The following is a 23,863-nucleotide window of genomic DNA, read 5'->3' on the forward strand; positions in this document are numbered from 1 at the left end:
TACCTTGCCTTTAACACCATGGGCTCTTATCTTACTGAGCAGCCTCCTGTGCGGCACCTTGTCAAAGGCCTTCTGGAAGTCCACGTAGATAACATCCATTGGCTCTCCTTTGTTTAACCTACTCGTTATCTCCTCAAAGGATTTTGGGGCCCTCATGCATGAATCACAAAAAGCTAGCATACAAGTTCAGGTAATAGGGAAGGCAAATGGAATGTTGACCTTTATTTCAAAGGGAATGGACTATTAAGAATAGGGAAGTCTTGCTAAAACTATACAAAGCACTAGTTAGACCACACCTAGAATACTGTGAACAGTTTTGGTCCCCATATCAAAGGAAAGATACATTGGCATTGGAGGCAGTCCAGAGAAGGTTCACTAGGTTGATCCAGGGTATGGAGGGATTTTCTAATGAGGAGAGGTTGTGCAGGTTGGGCTTCATTGGAGTTTAGAAGAAGGAGAGGTGACCCATTGAAGCATAAGGTTCTTAGGGGGCTTGACAGAGAAGATGCTGAGAGGTTGTTTCCCCTTGTGGAAGAATCTAGGACCAGAGGGCATAATCTCAGAGTAAGGGGTTGCTCATTTAAGACCGAGATAAGGATAAATTTCTTCTTCAGAGGGTAGTGAATCTGTGGAATTCTTTACTGCAAATGGCTGTAGAAGCTGGGTCGTTAAATATATTCAAGGCTGAGATAGACAGATCTTTAATCAGTAAGGGAATTAAGGGTTATGGGGGAAAGGTAGGAAAGTAGAGTTGAAGATTATCAGATCAGCCATATTCTCATTGAATGGCAGAGCAAACTCGTTGGGGCTGAATGGCCTACTCCTGCTCCTATGTCTATGGTCTTATTATCAGGGCCCATAGCTTTTGCACTATCCAGTACCTTCAGCCATTTCTTGATATCATGTGGATTGAATTGAATTGGCTGAAGACTGGCATCTGTGATGCGGGGGACCTCCAGGGGAGGCCGAGATGGATCATCCACTTGGCACTTCTGGCTGAAGATTGTTGCGAATGCTTCAGCCTTATCTTTTGTGCTGATGTGCTAGGCTCCCCATTCATTGAGGAGGGGGCTATTCTGGAGCCCCCTCCTCCAGTGAGCTGTTTAATTGTCCACCATCATTCACGACTGGATATGGCAGGACTGCAGAGCTTAGATCTGATCCATTGGTTGTGGGATTGCTTAGCTTTGTTATCGCTTGCTGCTTATTCTGTTTGGCACGCAAGTAGTCTTGTGTTGTAGCTTCACCAAGTTGACACCTCGTTTTTAGGTATGCCTAGTGCTGCTCCTGGCATGCCCTCCTGTACTCTTTATTGAGCCGGGGTTGATCCCCTGGCTTGAGGGTAGTGGTAGAGTGGGGGATATGCAGGCCGTGAGGTTACAGATTGTGCTCGAGTACTATTCTGCTTTTCCTGGGGCCCACAGTGCCTCATGGATGCCCAGTCTTGAGTTGCTAGATCTGTTTGAAATCTATCTCATTTAGCATGGTGATAGTGCCACACAAAATGTTGGAGGGTATTCTCGTGAAGGCAGGACTTCATCTCCACAATGGTGCAGTGGTTACTCCTACCAATACTGTCATGGACAGATGCATCTGTGGCAGGCTGGTTGGTGAGCATGAGGTCAAGTATGTTTTTTCTCCCCCTCTTGTTGATTTCTTCACCACATGCCGCAGACCCAGTCTAGCAGCTATGTCCCTTAGGACTCGGCCAGTAGTGGTGCTATCGAGCCACTCTTGATGATGACATTGAAGTCCCCCACCCAGAGTACATCCTGTGTCCTTGCCACCCTCAGTGCTTCCTCCAAGTGGTGTTCAACATGGAGGAGCACTGATTCATCAGCTGAGGGAGGATGGTAGGTGGTAATCAGCAGGAGTTGTCCTTGCCCATGTTTGACCTGATGCCATGAGACTTCATGGGGCCTAGTGTCAATGTTGAGGACTCCAGGGCAACTCTCTCCCGACGTATACCACTGCGCCGACACCTCTGTTGGGTCTGTCCTGCCAGTGGGACACGACGTACCCAGGGACGGCAATGGTGGTGTCTGGGGCATTAGCTGTAAGATCTGATTCCGTGAGGATAACTGTGTCAGGCTGTTGCTTGTCTAGTCTGTGAGTCAGCTCTCCCAATTTTGGGACTAGCTCCCAGATGTTAGTAAGGAGGACTTTGCAAGGTCGACAGGGCTGAATTTACCATTGTCGCTTCCGGTGCCTAGGTCGATGCTGGTGGTCTATCTGGTTTCGTTCCTTACCTACATTGGCTCCCTGTCAAGCAACGGTTTGATTTAAAAAATCTCACCCGTTTTTAAGTCCCTCCATGGCTTCACCCCTCTCCAACATCTGTAATCTCCTCCAGCTCCACAACCTTCCGAGGTATCTGCGCCCATCTAATTCCAATCACTTTAAGAATTCCTGATTTTAATCACTTCACTTCACTGAAGGCCTTGCCTTCAGCTGCCTAGGCCCGAAGCTCTGGAATTCCTTCCCTGCATATCTCTACCTCTCTATCTTGTTTCCCCTTTAAGACACTCCTTAAAACCTCCATCTTGGAGCAAGCTTTTGGTCATCTGACCTAGTATCTCCTCATGTGGCTTAATGCCATATTTTGTTTTACAATGCTGCTGTGAAGTGCCTCGGGATGTAAAGGCACTATACAAATACACATTGGGATCAAAAATCTGTTTCACTACATGTTTATAATTCTGTGCTTTTTTTTTCTCCCCCAAAGTTCATATCATCGAACGTTCTTGAGGAATCAGCTGTATCAGATGATGTTCTTTCTCCCGATGAAGAAGGTATTTGTGCTGGGAAATATTTCACGGAAGCTGGCCTGGTGGGATTGCTGGAGCAAGCAGCAGCCTCCTTCACAATGGTATAAAAATAAGTTTCACTGCATTTTCACTCTTTTTGTTTTTTTATTTGCTCATTCATGGGATGTGGATGTCACTGTCTAGGTCAACGTTTATTGCCTATCCCTAAATGCCCTTGAGAAGGTGGTGGTGTGCCTCCTTCTTGAACTGCTGCAGTCCAATTGGTGTAGTTACAAACACAATGCTGTTAGGAAGTGTGTTCGAGGATTTTGACCCAGTGACAGTGAAGGAACGGGGATTATAGTTCAAAGTCGGAATGGTGTGTGACTTGGAGAGGAGCTTGCAGGTGGTTGGGCCTAGGACACTACCCTGAGGAATTCCTGCAGCCATGTCCCAGGACTGAGATAATTAACCCCCAACAACCAAAACCGTCTTGCTTTGTGCTCAATATGACTCCAACCAGTGGTGAGTTTTCCTCCTGATTCCCATCGACTTCAGTTTTACTAGGGCTTCTTGATGCCATGCTTGGTCAAATGCTGCCTTGTTGTCAAGGGCAGTCGCTCTCACCTCACCTCTTGAACTCAGCTCTTTTGTTCATGTTTGGACCAAAGCTGTAATAAGGTCAGGAGCTGAGTGGCCCTTGCGGAACCCAAACTGTGTGTCAGTGAACAGGTTATTGCTGAGTCATTATCACCTGATAGCACTTGTCGACGACCCCTTCCATCACTTTGCTGATGATCCAAAGTAGACAGAAGGGACGGTAATTGGCCAGGTTTGATTTGTCCTGCTTTTTGTGGACAGGACATACCTGGGCAATTTTCCATATTGCCAGGTAGATGCCAGTGTCGTAGCTGTACTGGAACAGCTTGGCTAGGCATGCAGCTAGTTCTAGAGCAGAAGTCTTCAGTGCTATTGCCAGAATGTTGTCAGGGCCCATAGCCTTAGCAGTATCCAGTGTCTTCAGCCCTTTCTTGATATCATGTGGAGTGAATTGAATCGATTTAGAATTTAATTAATTGTATTTAAGTTCCACCAGCTGCCGTGATGGGAATGAACCTGTGTCCCCAGAGGAACCTGGATTACTAGCCCAGTGCCTTCCCCTTTTTGGCCCAACTGCACTCCACTTACTCTGACTGTACGTTTGGGGATCCGTGTCCTGTACCTGCAGGCATTTGCCGACATTATCAACTGAATCTACACCCTTCAGGCCCCTTCCTTCCCATAGGTACTGTTCAAGCTACCAGCTCCTTCCATAGGAGTGTAATGTACAGTGGGGGAAAACCTACCTGTTACACTGTTAGTCTCCTTTGAGGTAGCATATCCTTGTGACATGAAATACTTGTGCTATAGGGCCAAGCTGTAGCAGTGTAATGTAGATCTAACTTAACACCCTTCTACACCCTTCAGGCCCCTTCCTTCCCATAGGTACTGTTCAAGCTACCAGCTCCTTCCATAGGAGTGTAATGTACAGTGGGGGAAAGCCTACCTGTTACACTGTTAGTCTCCTTTGAGGTAGCATATACTTGTGCTATAGGGCCAAGCTGTAGCAGTGTAATGTAGATCTAACTTAACAGCAAATCTCCTGCACTGATTTCTTTCCTCATTAGAAAACAGATATCTGGAGGTTGTTGAGTGCCTAAGGATGAACCACCAGAGGTGATGCTACTCGTCAGTTTGGACTCGTGGAGCTTTCCATCCTGCTGTTCAGTTCTAATGTTGATTGTGATTTTTTTTCCTACTAGGCTGGGATGTATGAAGCTGTAAATGAAGTGTACAAGATCCTGATCCCAATCCATGAAGCCAACCGGGACAGTAAGAAACTGGCAACAATCCACGGAAAACTGCAGGATGCTTTTAACAAAATTCCTAATCAGGTATTTTATATCAACCTAGTAGCTGTGTTTAGTTCAGTAAATGGAATGTGTAAAATAAATAATTCTAATTTACTCCTTTGAAGACTTATACAGTGTTAGCCGGGAGAGCGGGGGTGGATATCCTTATCAACCATTTTGGTTAAAAGCCCTCCACGTAAAGCACCCATCCCTACATATTCGACTCTAAGCAAAGAGTCATAGAGAGTCGGGTGTGGAGAGAAGACGGTCTGCTCCCAGGACTTGTCAGTGCTGCTGTTCAGTTGGCTGCAATGTAACCTTATTCTTCTTCCACCGCCCTCACTCTGAGATGGCATCTCACCTGTGCCTTAGTCACCACCCCAAATTCATCTAACTTTATCACATGATGTGTAGCAAAATGTCCCATAGCCCTTCACTGAAGGGTTATCAAAGCAGATTTGACCACAAACCACGGAGATATTGGGACACGTGAGCAAAATCTTGGTCCAAGAGATAAGTTTTAAGGAGCGTCTTATGGGAGGAGAGGTAGAGAGGTTTAGGAAAGGAATTCCAGAGCTTGGGGCCTAGGCAGTGAAGGCATAGCCACCAATGGAGCAATGAACATTGGACAAGGGGGCAGAATTTAAGAACTGCAGAGATATCAGAGAGCAAGTGGATGCACAAGATACGGAGGGCGAAGCCTTGGAGATTTGAACAAAAGAATGCGAATTTAAAATTGAGGCTTTGCTGAACGAGGAGTCAATTTGGGTCTACGAACACGATGGCGATGGATGAATGAGACTTGATGCAAGTTAGGATATGGATAACAGAGTTTTGGATGAGCTAAGGGCCACAAAGCCTTGGTAGTCCCAATGACTAGGGTCGCTGCAGCTTTCTACCACTTCACCAGCTGCAACCCATAGGCGTGTGCAGTTGCTTGTGACAGTATTATCCCGTGTAGAGGGAAAAACAGAATTAGAGAAAGGTTTAAAAAGCAGTGGCAGAGCACTTGCAGTATTTACACCTGCCATAGGGTGGCATAAGTGTACTTGCTTTAGTGTTTAGAGATGAGCCACTGGCTGCTGCACCAATTGGGCCAGTGATAGCTGTCTAAGTGTCAGTAAAAGTGTCTATAAAAATAACTAATGGAAGTTTGAGCTGCATTTAAAATGTTCTGAGCAAATTCCAAAAACCTGTGGTTGAGTCATAGCTGTGATGTTTGCTCCATTGCTCTTAGAACCCCACATACAACTCTTCAGTGACTAAAATAAAGGGCACGACAGCATTACAACATTGCTTCAAAAGGCCCTGCGCCATCGGCTTATAGGCGACTGGAATCCGAGCTGTTGAGCCCAGCGAGTGACTATTACTTGTGTTGATTTAACAGTGTAAGCAATTCTGACACGTGCCCTCTTGAAAGATAAACACAGCTCCATAAGGGTTTGCGATCTGTTGCAGATCATAAATCTCACTCTCCCAGATGAGTTGAAAGTGGAGGGCACAGATAAGTGACTGTCATCTCAGAAGATCACAAAAAATCCAAATTGCTTAGTATTTGTTACATGGCCACCCTTCAAACAGCATAGGGGGTGATGCTAAAATAATGCACAATATTTGTATCAACTATCCAAATAAAAATAAAAAACACACACTTCAATCTGCTGAGTATTCTTTGAAAAAAATGTAAGCAGTTCATAGAAGAAAAATCCTAAAAATTAATATTGGTTCTTGATAATTTTATCTTTAAATTTAAAAGTTTGGCCCCTTTCCCAAACCAGTCCCAAATGTAGGAATTAACCCCATCAGTCAAAATGTTCAACATTGTTCAATGCTTGGCACATCACTGGAAAAACTGAGGTCGCCTCTGTGATGGCCTACTGGTTTCAGAGTTTTGTTGACGATGTCCTGAGTTCCTCTTTCCCTAATTCACTGCCAGAGAGGTCTGTGTAATTTTGGTGAACCTTTTCATATATTCCTCATGCTGGTTCTAATCAGTAAGCACAGTTTTGATGATGAGTGTTAATTCCAAAGGTTTGGTATGAACTCTAACTGTACTTTCCCTGGCCTTGACCTTGCTCCCTGTGGCCATGAACTCACTTCCTGGTGCGCCTCATCTCACTTCCTCCTGCCCTGAAGGCACAGGTGCCCAAAGTTTTAAAGGTACAGCAACAGAAAGACCCAGAGATTTGATCAATGTAAAGGAGAAGCATTTATAATCTTCATGCTGACACTAACCACAGGCTGCATGGGTGACTTGATAATTGGAGGCAGTGGTTTCAGGTATGATTTCTGATGGTGGAGGGAAAAGACAGAGCTTCAAATGACGATCTACAGTGCCTCTATGTTATAGTGTTGTCTGATACATACCCTACACTGTGATCCTGAGCAATTTATAACTCCCCCTCCCCCTTCCTCTGCCAGTGACTTTGGCCGCATTATACCCCCTACTGTGGCGCTGGCTGATTCATACCTTTCATTGTGATCCTGACTCTATACCCCTTGCAATCATACCAGTTGTATATCCTTTTCTGTCCCAGTGGCTAATATATGCCCCTTGCTGTGACATTGACTGATGTAAACCCCTCACTGTGACATTGACTTGTAAACCCTTTACTGTAATTTTGATATAAACTCCTTCACTGTGATGCTGACTGATGTACACATGTAAACCTGTGTTGGTTTATATACCCCTGGCCGTGTCGGTCATATGCTGCAACACTGCCTCATGTGCAATTTAGACTCCACATTACCAGAATACCCTTATAAACCATCCTCTTGATTGCAAATTTTAAATGGCTCTGAAATGCAGCATCATAGTGAGTGTACTCTGTACCTCCGAATTGTGTGTTAAGTCCTGGATCTGTTTGAGTATTCATTGATCGGTGAATTTTGTCTCTCTTGCTTTATCTCTCCCCTTCCCCCTCTCTGTCCATGTGCAGAGTTCTGGCTGGGAGGTAGGCTGCATGTACTCAGTGTGGATTGAATTGTTTGTATGATGATGGTGCTTTTTGCATGCCTTGGCTGTGTCACGTGAGGAGATGATGTACACTCGGACTGGGAAATATCTCCTGTTCTAACTAATTCCGAGTGCAGACTTCGGAAGTTGCTTCAGGCAGCCATTGGATTGTCTAGGGTGGGAGGGAGAAATGAAAACTTATTAATTTCTAATGTGTTTATTTTTACACCATTTTCGACAATTTCCTCCTGACTTTGTGTTTCCTTCATATTACACCATTTCCTAGTTGAGATCAGCAGGCAGGCTGCTCAGCTCACTCTACTTACTATTTTTAAAAAGGTTACTAATTTTTCTGCCCTTATGCTGAATTATTGTTGATGTTCAGTTCCTATTGCCACACACTTCCCAGTTCTTCCCTGATGATACCCAGACAGTTAGTGTCAGCAGACTATTGTGAGCTGTACAAAGCCAGTCTGATGCTGTCCCCACTTGCCACCTACATGCATATTGATTAGGGGGCAGGAATCAAAACCCTAGCTAATTTTCTCTCATCTGAGGAGGCAAGAATGCCAAGGCCAGTTGTAGGGCCCCCTAATGAAATCCCAGTGTAGATTAGTTAATTCAGCACAGACTAGGATTTCTAACCAGGAGTTTCTGGTCTACATAATTCAGCCACTAAATGACCTTACACTTCCGGGGATTAGATATTTCTCAAAACCAGGCTGTAGTTTATGACCAGGAGACAAGGAAAAACTGGAACACTGCTTAAGAGGGCTGAGCCTGAACCTTGCCCCGAAATGTTTCCACATAGCCTTCACCTGAAGGGTGAATTTTATCTGCCTTATGTAGGAGCTAAGACCATCTGCAGTTTGGGACCATGTGCATAATGCTGACCCAGGAGCAGTATTGATGATGTGTTGAAGACATTTACAGACTCCTTTATCCCTCAGACTAGGAAGGATAGCTAGGATGCTCAGGTCTTTGAGGATCAGTTATATGGGAACTTCCTGGCCTATGGAGGGAATCTCAGATTTTTAAATTGTCCAGACAAAATTTGTTGATGGGGCAAATGAGTTTCTATTAAGGATTCCTAGGAGTGCCTCAGTGTTCTTTAGTGAACCGCTAAATCCAGAGGGCTGCCTGAAGAGTGCTTTAAGTTAATATCACATTGCCTGACAGTTCCATTGTCACCCTGTTTTGCTGACTGACTGATGTTTCCCAGCGTGATCACATCATTCATAACACTGACATTCAAGTCATGGTATAACTGAATAATTTCCATCAAGCCCACCTTGCGGCTCACACAGCCATTTCTGCTTGTGTTTGCAGCACACCTGATAACACATCTGCTGGCTTCCTTCCATCACTCGGCGGGAGTGGGAAAGGGTAGTTAATGTGCGTATTGCTCCTTTCCTGTGCTTCTGAAAACCTGCATAGAAACATCAGACCAAATTCTGACTTGGATCATTCACCAAAAAGAAATGTGGGAGGGTGTGGGTGAAAATCTTGATTAATTTAAAATGTGGAATAATGTTCTGCTGGATCCAAACCAATCACAAGATGTGTTGGAAAAGGTTGCTGCTTGATTGTGGCTGTGTGGGACTGTGGGCAGATAAGCCATTAGCCCTTGGGTCACAAAGCACCTTAACTAGCTTGTGTCCAGATGCAGAGTGTGTACTGCCTGGAGGAAGCGGTGGTTTATTAATGCAAGCCAGCAGGTTTTACGTCAGTGTGGAGGAGAAAACTTTAAAGCATGAGGCAGGATGCTGGGTGCTTTAATGAAGTTACTGTACCCAGCACTGGTATAGAGGCTGCTGGTAAATGATTTCCTGTTAGTATTGAGTCTGTGGGCCATGTAGTCAGGGATATGCTCCTGATTAATGATTTTTTTTGTTCATTTTGAGTGTGGTGTTTAGATTGTGTTTTTTTTTGTGTCCTTCACTTAGTGGTCAGTTAGGAATATAGACATGTTTGAAATGTGATAGCTCTGAGTAAAGTAATTCCACCGTGGTGCCTTACAAAAGGTGGGCTTTTGTCATCCAGCAGGCCTTGCCTCTGGTAACCTCCTTCCTAGTATGTTGAAACATTAAATGGAGGTGCAGATGGTGAAAGCTGCAGAAGTGACCAGGGTGGGGTTTCAGGCTGAGAGCCTTACTGCAGCATTGAGCTCACCTGACACTACGGGACTGGTGAGTCCCTCTAATCTTGGGGCTGTAGTCTGTAATTATTTTTGCAGAGCTGGTTCAGAACCAACTCTGCTTGGGGGAAACGCCTGTGCTTTGTGACATAACTGGGCAGTATAATATGTTCCACTGACCTCAGTGGAAGCTGTAACCGTAATGCGTGCCAACTCTTCAACCAAAATTGAGCCTCACATTTGTTTTCGGGGTGGGGGGGGGGTTTCCCTGTGACAAACCCTTTGGTGAAACTGCTGCTGCCAGTCGGAAGTAAACACAGTCCGAGCTTGGAATACCATCGTGCTGAAAACTGAAGTCCACCTACTTGCCCTTTTCAAACTGTAAGGAACAATGCTTATTTACTGTTCAGTAGGGACCTGTTCATCTGGTCACCCAGCGCCTTGTGAATTAAATAGGGGCAGAGACATCTTGTGGGATGGAAGGAGGGAAATGAGGTATGAAAGCAGTAGGTGTTATCATTGCGATGTTGATGGCTGGTCAGATACTTTCCATTTTGGCAGCAGCGCTCGCACCTTGGTGTCACGGGAAGCCACCTGTGTATATAATGGTGATTGGTGTAAAGTCTGTCAGTTGATGATTCTCTCTGTGTGCTCTCTCCTTTATTCCACTTGCTGCTGATCATACTGTCCCCTCACTCCATCTGCGGTAAGTTGCTATTTTTTTAAAAATTTATAGTGATTTTGTATCTTGTACTGAAGATTGCTTAAAATGAACTGAAAATTATCTGCTAAATGTTTGTCATTCGGTCAGTCACCTCTTGCTTCAAGTCTCAATTCTCAGACATTTCTTTAACTTTCAAAATACCCTCGTAAGGGTCTGCTATCTGTGCAAATGACTTATCAATTTTCGATCAAGTAGAATTCAGGGAATTTGGGAAGAAAGAGCACCACAATGTATTAAACATTGGCCTCTCAGTCAAAGGATCTAGGTTTGAATCCCACCCATGCTGACATAATGAACATTGCCTCTCTCTGCTGCAAGTTGGCCTGTCCTGTGAAATAAGTCTGTAGTAGTGTCTGGAGCTGAGTCAGTGTCACCCACAGTCCAGGACCGTCATTCAGTACCGTGGCCCATTGAAGTGTGAGATCTGGAAATAATGTATTGGTGAAGTTAGAGGTGCGAAGAAAGGGTCAAGTCTCATTCTTCAGGTAGTGTAAGGGGAGCATTACCCCACACCTACTCAGTATTGTACTTAGTATTGAAGTTCGGTTTCATTCCTCACCACAAACTTCCTCAACTTGATAGGAACAAAAATTGATCAAAAAGTTAGGGTGCAGAATGACCCATTTCCAGTGTTACAGACACGTAAGCCATAATCCCCACCAACTTTGAACTTCTGCCTCCCTGGAACATGACCATGAGTCTTCTCCACTCACCACTACTGACTACAGGGTACTGTCCCCAAGATTTCTTAGCTGTGGCTTCCTGTTGCTACATATCACCCCTGCCCACTGGTCAATCAGTCTGGCTATCGGCCCGAAATCTGCTCAAAATTATTCAATTAAATCCTTGCCACTATCTGGGCTGCACATCCCAGCCTTGCTGAGTTCTTCAGCTGCTACCGGTCTCCCCATTAATATCAGGGCCACAATTTCAATCAGGCTTCACCTTTTACCATTTGCTTTACACCCAGTGAATGGACTTCCCTTTATCCCAGAGAGTGTTAGTGGAATTAAAACCATTTTGTGCGTTTTCTGAATGTTCTCTGGCATCATCAGGCTGTGCGATACTCTTGATTAATAGCATGGATTACTGGCGCACCTTTGACTGTTTCCTGGCAGTTGTAGCCATTTACATCAGAAATTATTTTCTGGAAGGCAAATGAAGAGTGAAATGAGTGATCCAATTCAGACTTGTGGAGTAACTGAAATCTGCTTAGCCAATTTCTGTCTGGCTACATCAGAAAATTAATTCTGCGCAATTTGAAGAGGCCAGAGAGGCTGGTGTGGGAACTTTAAAAATATCACACTGATGCGGTAGGGCGTGCCCTTCTGAAGGGGGCTTAGTTGTGTTCCCAACAGTTGAGTGTTAGTGGGATAACAAATTAATCTGAAGCAAAGTACCTTAACAAGGATGAACAAAAGCAATATTGGTCTTCAAACAATATCTGCTGGCTAGCCAAACAAAACCCTTAAAGGTAAGGTGCAGTCTTCAGCCCTGACGAGCGCCTTATCAACTAATGGGTGCTTTTTAAAATCCCTACTCTAAGGCTAAATTTTGAAGAAAAACATTGAGAGTAGAGGGTAGTTGGAGGATTGAACAAGTTGCTGTCTGTTTGTTAACATTCTACCCTCTCCACTTTGCACAGAACTTGAAGAGGATGTTTGGGACTTACTTCCGAGTGGGTTTCTATGGTTGTAAATTTGGAGATTTGGACGAGCAGGAGTTTGTTTACAAGGAGCCCTCGATCACCAAGCTAGCAGAGATTTCATACCGACTTGAGGTGAGAAAGTTTAGCAAATCCAGCTTTAAGAAACTCTATAGGCCTTTTCACAACCTCAAGACATCACAGTGGAGCCAGTGAAGTACTTTTTGAGTGTAGTCAGTTATTGTTGCAATGTAGGTAACATGGCAGCCAACTTGCTCACAGCAAACAGTAATGTAATAATGACAAGATATTCTCTTTAGTGATGTTTGAATGATAAGCATTGGCCAAGACACCAGGCATAACTCCCCTGCTCCTCTTCAAAATAGTGTAATGGAGTAATTTGCATTCACCTAGGAGGTGACCTCAGTTTAACTTCTGATCCAAAAAAGCACTTCCATAGTGCAGCACTCCCTTAGCACCATTCTAAAGTATTGGCTGAGATTTTCTGCTCCTCTCTGGCATGAGACTTGAACTCATGACCTTCTGACTAAGATGCGAGAGTGCTACCCACTGAGACAAAGTTGACATCTAGTTCTGACAGTGATGTGACTCTGGGACTGTAAAATATTAACTATAGCACCTTCAATGAATATTGTGTGTACACGGGCATGACTTAACAGTACTGTGACTCAGCATTCATGCAGGGAGGCTCAGGACTGATGATCACTGATGGTTGGATGAAACAGCATATTGATTGTAAAGGAGTATAGACAGATGCTGCAAATAGTGCAGTTTTGGACCTATAACAGCAACATCAGGAGGCTTGCTGATTGTTTCTGAGTTTAAAGGGGAATCTATACATTGCTATCCCTAAAGCATACTGTTCTGCATTGTGACAGGAATTCTACCGTGACCAGTTTGGTGAAGAGGCTGTTGAGATTATTAAAGATTCCAATCCGGTTGACAAAGCTAAACTGGATCCTAACAAGGTAATAGCAATCTTGGTAGTACATTATACAGTGCTGAAAATTACTCACTATTGAAACCTGACCAGCTGATTTAACACCCATGCACTCAAGTCAGTCCTACAGTGCACAGCATTTGAGTAACCATTGTATGCCTTTACTCTGCTGGTCAAGGTGAAGGATTTTGGTGTCACCTTATGGGGCTCCACGTGGTATATACCTCTGTCAGATGCAGCATTAAATTCCCTCTGCTCTGATCAACAGTGTGCCTTTGTTCCAAACACTAAAGACTTTGTGTACAGTACCAATCTGAAACTTCTCATGCCTGCCATTTTGTGGCCTCCTTGCGTGAAATTGCTAATTTAGTCCCTAAATAGTGGGGTCTTCTGTGGTGCACACCCACTAGGATCTGAGTTCAGAGTACTTATGCTCATTTCACCTTAGGTCCTTATAGACAGTTAACAGAACAGACTTGCTTCATGCCAGTCTAAGTCATATTAGAGTCAGTGACCCGGAGGCAATATGCCAATTTTAAAAATTCACTTATGGAATGTGGATGTTGCTGGCTAGGCCAGCATTTATTTTCCATCCCTAACTGCCCTTGAGATGGTGATGGTGAGCTGCTTCTTGAACTGCTGCAGTCCGTGTGGTGTAGGTACACCCACAGTGCTGTTAGGGAGGAAGTTCCAGGATTTTGACCCAGCGACGGTGAAGGAACAGTGATATATTTCCAAGTCAGGATGGTGAGTGACTGGGAGGGGAACTTCCAGATGGTGGTGTTCCCATGTATCTGCTGCCCTTGCCCCCCTAGATGGTAGTGATCATGCGTTTGGAAGGTGCTGCCTGAGGAACCTTGGTGATTTTGTGCAGTACGTCTTGTAGACGGTACGCACTGCTGCCACTGTTCATTGGTGGTGGAGGGAATGAATGCTTGTGGATGTGGTGCCAATCAAGCGGGCTGCTTTGTCCTGGATGGTGTTGGAGCTGCACTCATCCAGGCAAGTGGAGAATATTCAGTCCCAATCCTGACCTGTGCCTTGTAGATGGTGGACAGGCTTTGGGGAATCAGGAGATGAGTTACTTGCCGCAGAATTCCTAGCCTCTGGCCTGCTCTTGTAGCCATTATATTGCAGCGGCTCTTTTGCTCTTAATCAATGTTCGTACCTTCTTTGTGCCGTCATTCTAAAGGGCAGTTCCTGCACTGATGTGCACTTTCAAGGATTACATTGGCTTTCGGATTGTTTATTGCTAGAAATTTCACAATAGCATACATAAGGAATTAAAGTTAACAAGATAAATAAAAATTGCAGCGATATTTATTTTCCATCCCTAATTGCAGTTGAGAAGGTAGTGGTGAGCTGCTTTCTTGAACCGCTGCAGTCCACATGGTGTCAGTACACCCACAGTGTTGATTGAATATCACACGGTATTATGTGAAGAACAGGTAAATCATAAATTAGTTAAAAGCAAGATGTTAAATGGAAGGTAAATATTAGAGAAGGTGTTTAAGTAGAGGATCACAATGTGCCAGACCTTGATGGGATAAGCCTAAAGGAACTTGTGGAAAAATAGCAGCAGCTCTAGGAATTATATTTCGTGCTTCGAATAGGATTCAGGAAAGGGGATTGTTCATTTTTTGAAAAAGGGCAACAAGCTATCGTAAATGATTATAGTTTTCTTAGCATCTGTGGTAAGGAAAATGTAGAAATCTTTAATTCAAATTACTAAATATCTAAATGAAGAGAAAATACGAACATTTGAAATAGGGAGCAGAAGTAGGCCATTCAGCCCCTCGTGCCTGCTCCACCATTCAATAAGGTCATGGCTGATCTGTTTGTGTTTCAAGTTCTACATTCCCATCTACCCCCGATAATCTTTTGATTCTCTTGCCTAACAAGAATCTATCTACCTCTACCTCTGCCTTAAAAATATTCAGTGACCCTGCTTCCACTGCCTTTTGAGGCAGAGAGTTCCAACATCCCACTACCCTCTGAGAGAAAAAAATTCTCCTCATCTCTGTCCTACAAGGGCAACCCCTAATTTTAAAACAGTGCCCCCGAGTTCTGGACTCACCCACAAGAGGAAACATCCTTTCCGCAAGACCATTCAGGATCTTTTATACTTGAATCAAGTCGCCCCTCACTCTTCTAAACTCCAGTGGAAACAAGCCCAGCCTATCCTCATAAGACAACCTGCTTATTCCAGGTATCAATCTAGTAAACCTCCTCTGAACCATCTCCAACACATTTACATTCTTCCTTAAATAAGGAGACCAAAGCTGCACATACTGTTTGAAATGTGGTCTCACCAATGCCCTGTATAACTGAAGCATAACATCTTTATTTTATGCTCAATTCCTCTCATAATAAAGGATAACATTCCATTAGCCTCCTTGATTACTTGCTGTTCCTGCATACTATTTGTGACTCATACACAAGAACACCTAGATCCCTCTGCACGTCTGAATTCTGCAGTCATTCTCTGTTTAAGTATTACTTCACTTTTTATTTCTGCCCACTCACTCAGTTTATTGGTATCCATTTGCAACCGCAGACAGATATAGATGTCCTCGTGCCACCAAATGAGCCACACACAAATTTGTATAAAACCTTATCAAAAGCATAGTGGAAATAGCGGGTGCCTTTTTGGATTCCACATCACGGGAAGAATGTTAAAGGCAATAGAGAGGATACAGTTTAGATTCACTAGGCTACCTCCTGGTATTAGGAAATACAAAAAGATTTGAAAAATTGAGTCTTTATTAGAATGTTACAGGTTCGTTTGATAGAGGTGTTCAAAATTAATGAACGGATAGGACATGGTAGATAAGAACACATCGTGTCTAGTTGTTGAGAGGCCCAGAGTAAGGGGAAATTCATGCAATATTAAATGAGAGATTTGGTACAGAGAGCAGGAGAAACATTATTTAAATAGGGTTGTGAGATTGTGGAATTTTGTACCAGAGTTGGTGACAGAGCAGAGACTTGGCAATGGGATCGGGAACAGGATGGGCGCATCAGTTAGGATGCTTCTTGGCTAAAGGATTGATATCAGCACAAACTGGTTGGGCAATCAACCTGTTTGCTTATTGTATTTTCTGTGTTGACCTTGTCTCTTTTCTGTCTAACCTTTAACCTACTGAATTTGAAAGTGTTCTGAAGAGCCCATTTTGTCTTTTTCAGGCATACATACAGATCACATATGTTGAGCCTTTCTTTGACACCTACGAGATGAAGGACAGAATCACTTACTTTGACAAGAACTATAACCTGCGCTGTTTCATGTACTGCACGCCTTTTACATTAGATGGCCGCGCTCATGGAGACCTGCATGAGCAGTACAAACGGAAGACAATACTCACAACCTCACACGCCTTCCCCTATATCAAAACTAGGATCAATGTCATCCATAAGGAAGAGGTAAGAGCCCTGTGCCAAGATGTCACTGAATACAAGTGTTACCAAATCCATAAGGACAGTATGGGGGGGGGGGTTGAAGAGGCAGTTTGTTCTCATCGTGATGAGAGGTTTCTGTTAACCTGCAGAGCATTTACCCTATCTGTTAACTAATTATAGTTTCAAACCCTCACTATACATTACTTGAACAAACCATTCAATCCTCAATGAAGTCTTTGTGCTTACCGTACTGTCTCCATGCTTGAGTGAGAGTGTTAGGTTACAAGCAGTTTTGTAGCCTTGACACTAAAGTGTAAGGCAAATGCTGTTCATCTGTTCCTCATCAGAATGAGATCATATCTTCACTGAGTTTCTCCAAGCTGGATTTCAACCCATGTTCCAGAGGTGAAAGTTTAATCACTATGTCCTGCATTCTTTGATTCTTATTTTTTTAAAACCCGCTAGGAGAATTGTCACAAAAAAATTCACATCTGTAAATGCCGAATTGGGCAAAATAAACAATTGCCCAACTTATATTTATATAGCGCCTTTCATGACCATCTCAAAGCACTTTACAGCCAATAAAGTACTGCTAAAGTCACTGTTGTAATGTAGAAAACGTGGCGGGACAGCAAGCTTCCCACAAGCCACAACGTGATAATGACTGGATAATCTGTTTTAGTGATGTTAATTGAGGGATAAATATTGACCAGGATCCTGGGAGAACTCCCCCTGCGCTTCTTTGTAATACAGTAAAATTTCTGTAATCCGGCACCCTACCGAACAAAATTCTCTATAATCTGGAATTCAGGTTCAGGTCTTTTTTTTGATTGGAGATGTCAACCTCACTGGTAATACTTATCGGTGATCTGTCCTCACTCCAGTCTCAGCTTCCCACTGCTCTGTAGCACCATCTCCACTCTGTGCCGTTCATTCGATTCATGTGCTCTCGCACCTCTCGTGAGATCTCAGAACCCACGTGATCATCCTAGAGCTTTCTCATTGGATGAAAAGGCAGAACTCAACGTTACATCTTAGTTAACCGGAACCTCCCATTCCCGGACATGCTGGATAACAGACATTATCCTGTAGTGCCACGTGAGTTTATGCATCCAACCAAGCAGGCAGCTGGGGCCTCCCTCAGTACATCCCATCCGAAAGAAAGCACCTCCTCAGGACTGCACTGGAATGTCAGCCTTGATTTTTGTGTTCAGGCACTGGAGTATGGTTGAACCTGGAAACTTGTGATTCAGAAGCAAGAGTGCAACCAACTGAGCCATGGCCAACACCTTAAGGGAACAACGACATTGAGTGTCCACTAGAGATGGTCAGCTATATATCTGCAGTGGACTGAAACTCTCCTTGGATATATTGGTAGGAAGTTTCCTGACTCAGTCTTACCTGTTGTCAGGAATTGCCCAAGAGAGTATTTGGGTTCTAATTGACTGACTGACCACATGATGGTGCATTTCTGTAGCTAGCCCCTCACCAGTATGCATCCTTATCACTGTGTGACTGACAGACCCTGCAGCACTGGTCATCTTTGTCACAGGTTGGCAAAATCACCCTTGGTGCTATGCCTGCTGGACATGCAGATTGTCTTCATCCACCCTTGAGTGTTACCTCTGCTGAATATCACATTCAAAGGAACTGAAATAACTGATCCAGACAAATAGTTCACCGTGGTGGAGGGGACATGAATTTAAAGATGAGAATTGGAGTAAGAAGAAAAGTCAGGGCGCTTGGGTGGAATGGCCTTCCTCATCCATATCTTTCATGTGACAAAGGGAATTCAAGCTGTGCAGTGGAACACTGGGGGAGGTCAGTGATGTAGAGAAGACAAGAAACCATTGAATGTGGTTCTGGAGAAAGAATGTAGTGTGCAGTCTTAGATTTCCTATCCTGTATTCCCAATTTCAGATTATCTTAATCCCAATTGAAGTAGCGATTGAGGATATGCAAAAGAAAACCCAGGAGTTGGCTTTTGCCACACACCAGGAACCAGCTGATGCCAAGATGTTGCAGATGGTATTACAGGGAAGTGTGGGGACCACAGTCAATCAGGTAAAGTGTCTGCGCTCCTTGTAGCCTGGAAAGTGCCTGCGCACTCTCTCTATTCAGCTAAAGTGCCTGCTTGTTCTCTCTGTATTCAGGTAAAGTGTCTGCGCGCGCTCTCTGTATTCGGGTAAAGTGTCTGCGCGCGCTCTCTGTATTCGGGTAAAGTGTCTGCTCGCTCTCTCTGTATTCGGGTAAAGTGTCTGCTCGCTCTCTTTCTGTTTTCAGGTAAATTGCCTGCGTGCTCTCTCTGTATTCAGGTAAAGTGCCTGCACACTCTCTCTGTATTCGGTTAAAGCGCTTGCGCATTCCTTTGACAGACAAAATGTCTATGCTTTCTTTTTGTATTGAAGTGTCTGCATGTTCTTAAATTCTGGCACTGCCTGAGGTATGGATAACAATGTGTGCAATGGAACAATTTTCTGATATGAACATGTTTAGATTTTGGCACAGTGTACACTCTATAACTAGGTGCATGTGTCTGCTACACCTGTATAGACAGTTAGGACAAAACCGTGAAGTACTGTATAAATTGTCTCCTTGCACTTTAATCATACACCACAACACAAAACAAACAACACAATGATGAGCACTGACAGAAGTGTTTATGGTTATAAGGATTAAGTAACACTGTCCCTGATTAATTCTACATGGAGTGCCAGAACACCCATCTATGCTGCTCTTTTAAGCTTAATTTGGCCAAATGCCCGCAGAATTGTTACTGTTTCAAACTCTCTGCATGCCTCATATTTTTCCTAGTAGTTTGTAACAATATGTAAAGTATTATTATTGTAATAATGTCAGATCTGTGGGCTTTGTCTTATTGTTTTCCTCTATGTACCTGCTACTACTTCCACCTCCAGTCTGGGACTATGCACCTGATTGGGTTAACTCTTCCACCTTCAGCACCTGTATCATGGTCACTTCTGCTGCTGCCTGGGGTAACCCTTCCACTTTCAGCTCAGATGTTGGAGTCAGTTCTTCTGACTGGGGTGACTCTTCTGTTTCGTTGTGTGGTTGGGGTCTAGACGGATTTTGAGGATTGCCTGTTCTCCTAAAGTATGCTGCTCGAGTCTGTAATTTCTTAAAACCATTACTTTTTATTTACAGCAAGTGTTTACACATTTGGACGTCTGCACGAGGTCATCTTCCCCTTCTCCTCCCAGATCTCTCTCGTTCTTCTCAGTCATGTGATCTGACATCATTATTACACCAGCATCATTTTTTTTTATTCATTCATGTGATGTGGGCTTCGCTGGCTGGGCTTCACTGGCTGGGCTTCTGATGTTAATCCTTTACACCTTCTATTGTCGTCAAGCCCCAGGCTGATGAGAGTCACTCCTCTGCTGCCTGAGTTAATCCTCCTTTGGTCAGACAGTGTGGATTTTGCTTCATAACATAACAAATAGGAGCAGGAGTAGGCCATTCAGCCCCTCAAGCCTGCCCTGCCATTCAGTAAGATCATGGCTGATCTGCCCCAGGCCTTAACTCCTCTTTCGTTCCAGCTCCTCATAGCCCTCAACTCTCCGATGTTTCAAAAATCTATCTACCTCCTCTTTAAATACTTTCAGTGATCTAGCCTCCACAACTCTTTGGGGTAGAGAATTCCAGACGTTTACTACCCTCAGAGAAGAAATTCCTTTGCATCTCGGTTTTAAATGAGTGACCCTTATTCTGTAACTATGCCCCTTAGTTTGAGATTCCCCCTCTAATAGAAACATCTTCTCAACATGTACCCTGTCAAGCCCCCTCAGAATCATGTACATTTCAACAAGATCACCCCTCGTTCATCTAAACTCTAATGAATAAAGGCCTAACCTGTTTAGCTGTTCTTGATAAGTCAACCCCTTCATCCCAGGAACCAGCCTAGTGAATCTCTTTTGAACTGCCTTCAATGCCAATATATCCTTTTTTAAATATGGGGACCAAAACTGTACACAGTACTCCAGGCGTGGCCTCACCAACGCCCTGTACAGTTGTAGCAATACCTCCCTATTTTTAAAGTGCATGACCTCACACTTTCCTACATTAAACTCCATCAGCTAAGGTTTTTGCCCACTCACTCAACCTATCTATATCCCCTTGCAGATTCTTTAGGTCCTCTTCACAACATGCCCCCCTATTTTTGTATCGTTAGCAAATTTGGATTCATTATATTCTGCCCCCTCAGTTACATCTTTCCAACTTAAAAAAGACCCATTAATCCTGACTCTCTGTATTCTGTGTGTTAACCAATCCTCAGTCCATGCTAATATATTACTCCCAATACTGTGAGCTCCTATTTTGTGCAATAACCTTTTATGTGGCACCTTATCAAATGCCTTCTGGAAATCCAAATACACTACATCTACCGGTTCCCCTTTATCAACTCTGCTTGTTATATCTTCAAAGAACTGTAGCATGCTTGTCAAACACGATTTCCCTTTCACAAAACAATTTTGACTCTGTTTGATTGCGTTTAGCTTTTCTACATGTCCGGCTTATTTCTTCCTTAATAATGGACTTGAGCATTTTCCCAACGACAGATGTTAGGCTGACTGGCCTATAGTTTCTTGCTTTTTGTCTCCCTCCCTTCTTGAACAGGGGCATCATGTTAGCGGTTTTCCAATCCACTAGGAACTAACTGGAATCCAGTGAGTTCTGTAATTTTTCAACCAATGCCTCCACTATCTCTGCAGCCACTTCCTTCAAAACACTTGTATGCAGACCATCAGGTCCTGGCAACTTGTCTGCCTTTAGTCCCATTAGTTTGTCAAATACTTTGTCCCTCGTGATAGAGATTGTTACAAGATCTTTCCTCCCATTAGCTCCTTGCTTATCTGATATCTTTGAGATGTTTATAGTGTCCTCCACCATGAAGACCAATGCAAAATATTGGTTTAAATTATTTGCCTTTTCCCTGTTCCCTTCCTCTCTACATTCAGCTCAGCTCTTTGTCTGCTCCTACCTACTTATCCCTTGAACCTAAGGATTTCAAATGGCCCTCCCACCACTGCAGAAGATCTTGAGCTGGTTAGCTCTGAGCCTCACTTCCTCCTTTACCAGTGAGCCTAGGACAGCCTGGATTATGCCTCCTATTATCATGTTTCCTTCAGGCACTCCCCAGTGATGTGATGGGGCAAAAGAAGTTCTGAAGCTTCTAGCCATGTAATAAGTAAAATCCTAGTTGGATTCTATGACGAGTGTTTGTTTTCTTACCTAATTCATGCTATAAAGTGCACCTTTTAGTGGGACTGTTGTTCCTTGACAGATGAGGCATGAATGGCATAAGTAGATAATATGTACTGTCCAATGAGGTACTGAGCAATTCATACACAGCTTCTAGGTTTGCTTTCTGTTCCTCGCTCAATTAGCTGTTCTCGTACAGGGCGGTGGCCCAGGCTCTTTAATTGGCCTTAGAGTGTCTGGGAGTGGAAGGTGGGGAGAGGGCGGTTAGCAGAGTGGCATGGGAGGGAAGAGAAAACATCATAAACTAGGGTTCTGCTACTGTCCTTTACCTGCATGTGGATGTTGGATGAGCACAGGTCTGGCGTTTGCTAAAGTTATTATTTTACAGTTAACTATGCAAAGCCCTGGTTAGACCATTCCTGGAGAATTGAGCACCACACCTTAGGAAGGTTTTATTGGCCTTGGAGGGATTGCAACATTGATTTACCAGAATTATGCTTGGTTACATTTTGAGAAGAGATTACACAAACTAGGGTTGTATTTCCTGGAATTTAGAAGGTTAAGGATGATTTGTGAAAAGTTTTCAAGATATTAAGGGCAACAGAAAGGGTAGATAGAGAGAAGCTATTTCTACTAGTGTCTGGGACCGGAGGCATGGTCTAAATAAGCCAGACTTTTCCGGACTGAAAATAGGGAACACTTTTGCACAGAAAAGTGAAAGAAGATGTTAATTCTGCAGATGTTAATTGGTCCAAGTTGAATTGTTAATTTTAAAAATTAGATTGATGGATTTTAATTAACCATTTGGTATTTATGGATATGAGGCAAAGTCAAGTATGTGGAGTTAGCTCACAGATCTCATTGAATGGCGGAACAGGCTCAAAGGGCTAAGTGGCCTCCTCCTGTTCCTATGTTCACAGTCAAGATCCTCCAGACACTCATTAGCTAGTCTAGTAAATGAAGAATAGCAACTTGAACAAGCTGCACAGAGAACAGCTGGTATCTGTGCTGCCGTACTCCAGAGTCAGTGTATTCCCAAGAGGAAGTGAGATGGAATCAAACTATAGTTTGTGTAAACTGTATTCCCTTCGATCCAGACTGTAATGTATGTCAAATTAGCATATAGTTAAATCACAGCAGTTTTTGAGATTGTGGAGTTTGTAACATTTGTCCCTAGTTGATCCTGGTTTCTCTCTGGAATTTTCTCAGGGGCCTTTGGAAGTGGCCCAAGTTTTCCTGGCAGACATTCCGGATGATCCCAAGCTCTTCCGACATCACAATAAGCTACGCCTCTGCTTCAAAGACTTCATGAAGCGGTATGTCAGTATCTTTGTGTCTACAGTGTACCAGTCAACAAAAGATTAACTTTGCATTACAGCTCACAACTTCCTTAAACTATACAAACAGCAGCTGCATTGTGACTTGCCCCTTTTAGACCTCTTCCTTAATTTCTCCACAACTAAACCTTTCCCTTAAACATCCCACAAAGTGCATCATCCTGTGGCTGAGACAGGAGTCAATGAACTTGCTCTTCATGCACCAGTTTTGGCCAGCATCAGACTGGTGAATGCAAATTAAAGAAGAATTGTGGCTGCTAATTACAATATGGCCGGTTTTCCTTAATACAAAGCAATGTCTGACCTTCACTCTATCACTATAATGTAGCCCAGATCAAGAAGTGCAGTGAACTACAAACGATTTAAAGTATCTCCTGGTAACATTGTAGGCCTTGTAATGTCAAATGGCACTTGGTATCACAAAAGCTGCTCTGTGTGACAATGCGAAATTTCACATGACAAACCCGTGTAACCAGTGTTTTCATCTGTAGATGTGAGGATGCCTTACGCAAAAACAAAACTCTGATTGGAGCAGACCAGAAAGAGTACCACCGAGAATTGGAGCGTAACTATCACCGACTGAAGGAGTCTCTACAGCCAATGATCAACAGGAAGATCCCCCAGTTATACAAGGCTCTTATACCCACCACAAGCCACCGGTAAGGGATCCATGTACAGCTCTCAGGGACTGAGAGCAAGGTTACACTGACTTAGCTAAGATTGTGTTCCACCTCTGAAGCTTGGGTTTCATCAGCCCATGAATTGATCAATCAACTTTGCTTTTCTTTCTCTCTTTTCTTTCCTGACTCACAGTCAACTTCAGGGCTGAATATTTTATTAAA

General features: G+C 43.6%; 1 protein-coding gene across 10 annotated transcripts in view; it reads left to right on the forward strand.

Moving 5' to 3' along the window:
* LOC121271327 (dedicator of cytokinesis protein 7-like) overlaps window positions 1-23,863 on the forward strand; it is a 151,893-nt gene that overhangs the window by 123,756 nt on the left and 4,274 nt on the right. For 5 of the 10 annotated variants that reach the window (XM_041177255.1, XM_041177253.1, XM_041177259.1 and 2 more), the window contains 9 exons: window positions 2,726-2,869; window positions 4,550-4,681; window positions 7,579-7,593; window positions 12,111-12,236; window positions 13,001-13,090; window positions 16,249-16,485; window positions 18,382-18,525; window positions 22,894-23,000; window positions 23,513-23,680. In XM_041177255.1, the coding sequence (XP_041033189.1) occupies window positions 2,726-2,869; window positions 4,550-4,681; window positions 7,579-7,593; window positions 12,111-12,236; window positions 13,001-13,090; window positions 16,249-16,485; window positions 18,382-18,525; window positions 22,894-23,000; window positions 23,513-23,680 (1,163 nt within the window). Of the gene's footprint in view, window positions 1-2,725; window positions 2,870-4,549; window positions 4,682-6,775; window positions 7,025-7,578; window positions 7,594-10,468; window positions 10,539-12,101; window positions 12,237-13,000; window positions 13,091-16,248; window positions 16,486-18,381; window positions 18,526-22,893; window positions 23,001-23,512; window positions 23,681-23,863 lie in introns of those variants that run through there. The other 5 variants (XM_041177262.1, XM_041177256.1, XM_041177257.1 and 2 more) reach the window with 4 other exon arrangements.

Source organism: Carcharodon carcharias, chromosome 30, assembly GCF_017639515.1.
Source record: "Carcharodon carcharias isolate sCarCar2 chromosome 30, sCarCar2.pri, whole genome shotgun sequence".
Classification (NCBI taxonomy): domain Eukaryota; kingdom Metazoa; phylum Chordata; class Chondrichthyes; order Lamniformes; family Lamnidae; genus Carcharodon; species Carcharodon carcharias.